Source organism: Schistocerca nitens, chromosome 2 (assembly GCF_023898315.1).
Source record: "Schistocerca nitens isolate TAMUIC-IGC-003100 chromosome 2, iqSchNite1.1, whole genome shotgun sequence".
Classification (NCBI taxonomy): domain Eukaryota; kingdom Metazoa; phylum Arthropoda; class Insecta; order Orthoptera; family Acrididae; genus Schistocerca; species Schistocerca nitens.
Genome location: NC_064615.1, coordinates 901,742,031 through 901,749,719, shown reverse-complemented (window position 1 = coordinate 901,749,719; position 7,689 = coordinate 901,742,031). Strand labels below are relative to the sequence as shown.

Here is a 7,689-nt window from a genome sequence, read left to right as displayed (position 1 = left end):
AGCTAGCGCCATTCGACGGCCAACACCGCGGTTCCTGGTGTGTCCGCTGTGCCGTGCGTGTGATCATTGCTTGTACAGCCCTCTCGCAGTGTCCGGAGCAAGTATGGTGGGTCTGACACACCGGTGTCAATGTGTTCTTTTTTCCATTTCCAGGAGTGTATTTACTATACAATTGTGTGTATAGACATGTCAATATTCCCTGCTAACCGACCAGTAGTTACATCGGTATACTCCGTGACAAAAGTCATGGAACACCTCCTAATATCGTGTCAAACCTCCTTTGCCCTGCATCGTGTAGCAAGTCAACATGTCGTTTGAAGTCCCTGCAGAAATATTGAGCCATGCTGCCCCTACCGCCATCTATAACTGCGAAAGTGTTGCCGGTGCACGAGTTTGTGCACGAACTGACGCCTCGATTATGTCCCATAAATGTTAGATGGGATTCAGGTCAGACGATCTGGGTGGTCAAATCATTCGCTCGAACTGTCCAGAATGTTTTTTCAAACCATTCACGAACAACTGTGGCCCGATGACAAGGTGCATCTTTGTTTGGGAACAAGATCTCGATGAATGGCTGCAAGTAGTCTACAAGCAGCTGTACATAACCATTTGCAATCAATGATTGGTTCAGCTGGACCAAATGATCCAGTTCATTCCAAGGTGACACAGCCCACACCATTATGGAGTCACCACCAGTTTGCACAATGCCTTGTTGGCAAATGGGTCCATGGTTTCGTGGAGTGTGCATCGCACTCGAACCCTACCATCGTTTGACCAGGTCACGGTTTTCAGTCGTCTAGGATCCAACCGATGTGGTCACGAGCTCAGGAGAGGCGCTGCATTACGACCCTCGTCAATGAGGCACTCGCGTCGGCCGTCTGCTGCCACAGCCCATTAACACCAAATTTCGCCGCACCGTTCTAACGATTACATTCGTCGTGCGTCCCACATTGATTTCTGCAGTTATTTCACGCAGCGTTGCACTGAAAAAACTGCGCAAACGCCGCTGCTCTCGGTCGTTAAGTATGATCGTCGGCCACTGCGTTGCCGATGGTGAGACGTAATACCTCAAATTTGGTATTCTCGGTACGTTCTTGACACTATGGATCTCGAAATATTGAATTTCCTAAGGGTTTCCGAAATGGAATGTTCCACGCGTCTTCCTCCAACTACCATTCTACGTTCGGAGTGTGTTAATTCCCTTTGTTCGTCCGTTATCATGTCGGATATCTTTCCACGTGGATGCCGGAATACATATGACAGCTCTGTCAACGAACTTCTCTTTTATACCTCGTGTGCTCGATACTACCTCTATCTGTATATGCGCATATGGCTGTCCCATGACTTTTGTCACCTCAGCGTGTAACTTGCTTCTGTCACTTAGGCAGATATTTTGTGACATATCAATTTCCATTTGAGAATGACTATAAAGACGTAATCATAACTGTGTGAAGTAAATGAATAGCAGTTTACAGTTTAGCGACGGAAATATCTTCAATACCTTTGTGTATCTAGCGGTAATGCTTGGAGTCCGTGGTTATACACTATGTGATCAAAATTATCCGGACACCTGGCTGAAAATGACTTAAAAGTTCGTGGCGCTCTCCATCGGTAATGCTGGAATTCAGTATGGTGTTGGCCCACTCTTACCCTTGATGACAGCTTCCTCTCTTGCAGGCATACGTGCAATCAGGTGCTGGAAGGTTTCTTGGGGAATGACAGCCTATTCTTCACGGAGTGCTGCACTGAGGAGAGGTACCAATGTCGGTCGGTGAGGCCTGGCACGAAGTCGGCGTTCCAAAACATCCCAAACGTGTTCTATAGGATTCAGGTCAGTACTCTGTGCAGGCCAGTCCATTACAGGAGTGTTATTGTCATGTAACCACTCCGCCACAGGCCGTGCATGGTGGACAGGTGCTCCATGGTGCTGAAAGATGCAGTCACCATCCCCGAATTCACTTCAGCAGTGGGAAGCAAGAAGGTTCTTAAAACATCACAGCCTGTGCTGTGATAGTGCCACGCAAAACTAAAAGGGGTGCAAGCCCCCTCCATGAAAAACACGACCACACCATAACACCACAGCCTCCTAGTTTTGCCGGCCGGGGTGGCCGCGCGGCTCTAGGCACTACAGTCTGGAACCGCGTGACCACTACAGTTGCAGGTTCGAATCCTGCCTCGGGCATGGATGTGTGTGATGTCCTTAGGTTAGTTAGGTTTAAGTAGTTCTAAGTTCTAGGGGACTGATGACCTCAGTAGTTAAGTCCCATAGTGCTCAGAGCCATTTGAACCTCCTAGTTTTACTGTTGGCACTACAGACGCTGGCAGATGACGCTCACCGGGCATTCATCATACCCACGTCCTGCCATAAGATCGCCACATTGTGTACCGTGATCCGTCAATCCACACAACGTTTTTCCATTGTTCAATCGTCCAGTGTTTACGCTCCTTACACCAAACGAGGCATCGTTTGACGTTTACAGGCGTGATGTGTGGCTTATGAGTAGCCGCTTGACCATGAAATTCAAATTTTCTCACCTCCCGCTGTCACAGTACTTGCAGTGGATCCTGATGCAGTTTGTAATTCCTGTGTGATGGTCTGGATATATGTCTGCCTATTACACATTACGACCTTCAACTGTCGGCGGTCTCTGTGAGTCAACAGACGAGGTCGACCTGTACGCTTTTGTGCTGTACGTGTCCCTTCAGGTTTCCACTTCACTATCACTTCGGAAACAGTGGACCTAGCGATGTTCAGGAGCGTGGAAACCTCGCGTACAGACGTGTGACACAAGTGACACCCCACGTGACCACGAAGTCCGTGAGTTCCGCGGAGCGCCCCATTCTGCTCTCTCACGAGGTCTAATGACTACTGAGGTCGCTGATAAGGAGTATCTGGCAGTAGGTGGCAGCACAACGCACATAATATGAAAAACTTATGTTTTTATGGGCGTCTGGATACTTTTGATCACACAGTGTACTACCGAACTCGTGCACTCGCTCTCCGATCTGAGTGAGTCGAGTTCACTTGTAGGTGACAATAGGTCAGGTGACGAGTGGGCTGCGGCAGAGACTCAAGAGTCAAGTATACGGACCCCGGAGACGGCGAGTATGAAGATGACAACACAAGACTAGCTGGCGACTTTAAAAACGGAAATGCGGAGCCAGTTTCAGATCTCTAGTGCGCACTTTTTGCAACGATTCTCCTATTGCAGATAAGATGGGCACAAATAGCACAGATAATCAAATAAATCACTCCATATACTGCTTTCACCTACTAATAGTAAAAAAAATATCTCGTATAACGCTAGTATAAATATCAGCTGTAAAGGTAAGTAGGTAAGTTTTGACACTGGTTCCGCTTGCAAAGCTGCAATGGCAGAATTTCTCTGCAGTGTGTATATGCTCATGTCTCCACGAAATGACTTGCACAAAGCTTGGCAGTAGCCCTTTTCGCATTTCTTAACGCTTTTACAAATTTAATCTTTCAAGTTGCGTAATTATTCAAATGTTTTGGAGAAGCGGTATCAGCAATTAACCAATTTCTTCTTAAAGCATCGTTACTATAACCAAGGGTCACGATTCCGTTGCACTGTATTTGACTACAAACTGAAAACTTGTTCTCTCTTTAATGCTATTCAAATTAACCCACCCTATTCCCTATTTGATGTTCATGTATACGAACTATGCCTGTCAATTACTAGTAGCCTGATTTACTGTAAGTGGGCGCTGATGCGAGTATTCCTTTTTCTGTTCTCGAAGTCAGACTGTTACATAATTGATTACTAGGTCATGGGTTTATTGATAACAAGCCATCAGGATTTTAAGAGATTACTTGTTATGGTAGTCCAGTTTCTAAAACAGTAACTCCCTTCAAAGTTTCCAAGAGTAATGTTTAGTATGCTGATACCTCTTCCAGAATGTGCCTGGACTCGCATTTGGGAGGACGACGGTTTTAACTGCATCCGGCCATCCTGATTTAGGTTTTTCCCGTGATTTCCCTAAACAGCTTCAGGCAAATGAAGCACGGCCGACTTCCTTCCCCATCCTTCCCTAATCTGATGGGACCGATGACGTCGCTGTTTGGTTCCCTCCCCCAAATCAGCCAACCAATCAGAATCTGCAAACTCCATTTGCTGTGGGGTCGCTAAATATCCCGTCCTGACAGATAGCTCTGGCTCCTCCATTGTGCTCTATCTCCGACTCGCTGACCAACAAACAAGCGTAATTCTCTCCAGCAATTACGGTTGCGTTCGGTAACTCACTCGGAGGTCATTGTCTGAGTGGCCATTGCTTGACGAAAGGCATTCTTTCCTATTTTATATACGTAAGATCCAATTGTACAAATGCACTGCAAGCTAACTCGGAGTATTTTTGACCAGACTAAATAAAGTTGAAAGTTACAGTGACTTTTTCAGTGTAGTTTCACAAATAAACTAGACGAAAGCTGTTGTTATAAATGTTGGTTTTTGAAGAGAGTAGGAGGAGTGTCGATTTTTTCTTTGCGGGTTATCGCTTACAAGTAAATTGAAAGAAGCAGAAATTAAAAAGAGTTGCAAAGGCGAAAAAACTAGAGTGAGATAAGAAAATAACCAGCCAATCATAAATCTAGCTGAATAAAATCAAGCTGAGGTCGTCTTCGTGTTGCTGATATAAAAAACAGCTCATTTTAAAAGTCTTTGTGTATGTGTATTTGCTTTTGGTGCAAAGCACGGGTCTACGTTTACTTTGTGGACTTGACAGTTTGTGTGCCATTGAATTTACAGCGCTAGCGATACAAAAGCGAAGATACCTGTTTATATGACTGTCCGTAGTTCCGATTGTTCAGTACAGTGTCCCGCAGTTCTTCGTTTTGACAGTTTATTGACGTTTATGCTTCAAGCAAATTCTGCAAGCCATTATCTAATGGAATCGTGCAAGTGGTCTGGGTACTGCGTATGGTAGAAAGGACATTATTGCTACTGTAATAGCTAATACGCTGTAGTACTACGGCACATAGAGTAACACAAGCAGGTGAGACATTGATGATATTGCATCACTGGGTACGGCATGTTTGAATTTGTCTAAAAGTCCTACTTGTGATTTCACTTTACTGGAGGTAGTCACAGGAGTTGCACATTCGTCTACAGGTGTGTCAGCGTTACAATAATGTGTTTACATTTTACAAAGTCGACTCTTAAATTTCGTCTCGTTTTCTCTGCTTTATACGGCTTGTGGCAAGTGTGTGGACTAGCACCACTTGAAGAAAATATGGATCGAAAGTTGGGGGGTATTCGGGGACGCTTGTTGATATCGCAGAACATAAGAAGCCTCCCTGCACTCTGGTTCATTATTACTCTCTTTACGTCGGTGTATGCTGTGTACTGCCGTCATGACGTGTACTTTCACAGACACGAAGCTACAGTGCTCACATATTTCGTCGTTAACGTGTTGGGAAAAACCACGTTACTGCTGATATTGGGAAAATGCGCAATGACGGAGCTGAGGAAGCTAAGAGATCTCTTCATCCTTCTGAAATTCGTGGATGCGCGACTACCAACGAACGAGACAGACAAGTCAAAGCTGCTGGGAGGTTTTTTGCTGTGTCTTTACGTCTCATTCACTCTCGCCATCGGGATGTCGAATATCCCCAGCGTCACCAATGTGCCACTGTTCCTGGCCTACATGTTGTACGTGGTGTTAACAGCAGCAATGTCGCTCCAGTATGTATTGTTGGTGCTAGAATTGTGGGTGAGGTTCCAGACCCTCAACGCCGTCCTACTGCAATCCCTGCAGTTCACTGTAGACCCAGAGCTGTGGACACTGCTTGGGGGATCGACGACACCTGCATCACTGGTTCTGTTGCAGCACAGCAGACAGCGCCACCTGCGAGATGCCTACGTCACCCTCACGCACGCTGCTGACCACCTGCAGGAGCACTTCGGTCTTGCGATGGCAGTCAACATCGCGACCTCTGTCTGCAGTGTGACGTTGTGTCTCTATGAACTGGTCATGACTGTGATGAAGCCTGGCTGGATATTCCAGTTCTCCCTCAGTAATTCATCGAGAGGGCCAGTCATGTGGGTCCTCTTCCATTCCACCAAACTGTTATCTGTTGCATTATCTTCAGCAGCTGCTGCAGACGCTGCAGCAGCAACTGGTTTGATCCTTTTGAGGACATCAGCACTGTCTACATGGCGTGACTCCCAAGACGATTCCTTCCTTCGCTTTACATTACAAGTGCCACCACTACGCTTCACTGCTGCAGGATTCTTCACCGTGGATCGTCCACTCTTGGTGTCTATAGTCACTGTCATTATGACGTATGTAATCATCTTAGCGCAACTTACTCCTAAATAACTGCTGGATCCAGAGCTATGTACACACCTAAGCTTGCTTTTTATGAAACTTGTCGCCATTTTCTTGGGCCTCTGCATGTTGTGAACTGCTGTCTTATACCCTCTAATGACAATGATTATCTTGAGTATCTTCTTCATGAGGAGCTGATATTACTCCTCTTCATTGTTATTGTTGTTCTTTGGAACCGTGTGACCGCTATGGTCGCAGGTTCGAATCCTGCCTCAGGCATGGATGTGAGTGAAGTCCTTAGGTTAGTTAGGTTTAAGTAGTTCTAAGTTCTAGGGGACTGATGACCTTAGAAGTTAAGTCCCATAGTGCTCAGAGCCATTTTGTTGTTCTTCTTTAGCTCATTACTCTTGTCATAACTTCACTGAATTTATTAGTGTATTGCCTAATACTATCCCTGTAGCATTTTGAGGCAGAGTGTTTGTCATGCAGTAGCAAAAACAGTAGCTTATTTCTAACTGAGCACACGTTCTGTATATAAAATTATGAAAATTTGAACAATGTATAGATTAAATATACAGCTACTAATGCTCTGCATTCAATCAGTGAATGAACGGTTATTTCAGATTTTTGTTTTCAGCCAGCTCAATAAAAAAAGCAATTAATGATATAACAGTTCATTGAGGTATATATATATATATATATATATATATATATATATATATATATATAGAACAACCAATCTAATGTGTCTATTTCTTTAATATGGTGAAATGAATATAATGCAACTTTCATTTCTGTACATAATATAATTATGGAAATGTTAAGTCTACAAGTTAGTAATACACGCTTGCTTCAGCTGAATGTTATCTTTTCTTTTCTTTCTTTTTTTTTTTTTTTTGACAAACGAGTTTGTTTCATATAAAATAGCTGTATCACAAATAAAACATTTCCCTATTTATTTTCCATGTGAAAATAATCCCATTCTGGTCATTGTAAGCAACTAGTAGTTGGCAATCTGTAGAGAAATATTCCCAGCAAAAATATGTGAGCCCATATGTGATAAACCTGATTTTTATATCTTAAAACTCTCTCATATATATGAAGAAACTGTATTACAGTTAGGGGCTTATTTAGCTTTCCAAACCTACAGCCATATTTTGTTATTAGCGTACAAACTAAGTAAAAGAAACTATAGATCATCTTATGATCATTGATGTTAGCACTTCTTCTAAAACATTTTAAGTGTGTATTTCCACTGACTAAATATATTAATGAAATTCCCTAATTATTTGCTAAAAATACTCAGCTATCTAAAATTTCCTTGCAACAAACATTCATTTGCTACCTTTTGTCAGCAGTTACTTCCAGTTGTACATTATGACATACTATATATGTCCAAAAGGT

The 7,689-nt window shown here is 43.6% G+C and overlaps 1 protein-coding gene across 1 annotated transcript; it reads left to right on the top strand.

Annotated features, from left to right (window-relative positions):
- The first annotated feature begins 5,469 nt into the window (after positions 1-5,469).
- Positions 5,470-6,336, top strand: LOC126235431 (gustatory receptor 68a-like). Its single transcript, XM_049944154.1, has one exon. The coding sequence runs from the start codon at positions 5,470-5,472 to the stop codon at positions 6,334-6,336; it is 867 nt and encodes a 288-aa protein (XP_049800111.1).
- The last annotated feature ends 1,353 nt before the right edge of the window (positions 6,337-7,689 follow it).

What these genes read in the sequence shown, in the direction of transcription:
- LOC126235431 (XM_049944154.1), top strand. Translation starts at nt 5,470, where the DNA reads ATGACGGAGCTGAGGAAGCTAAGAGATCTCTTCATCCTTCTGAAATTC.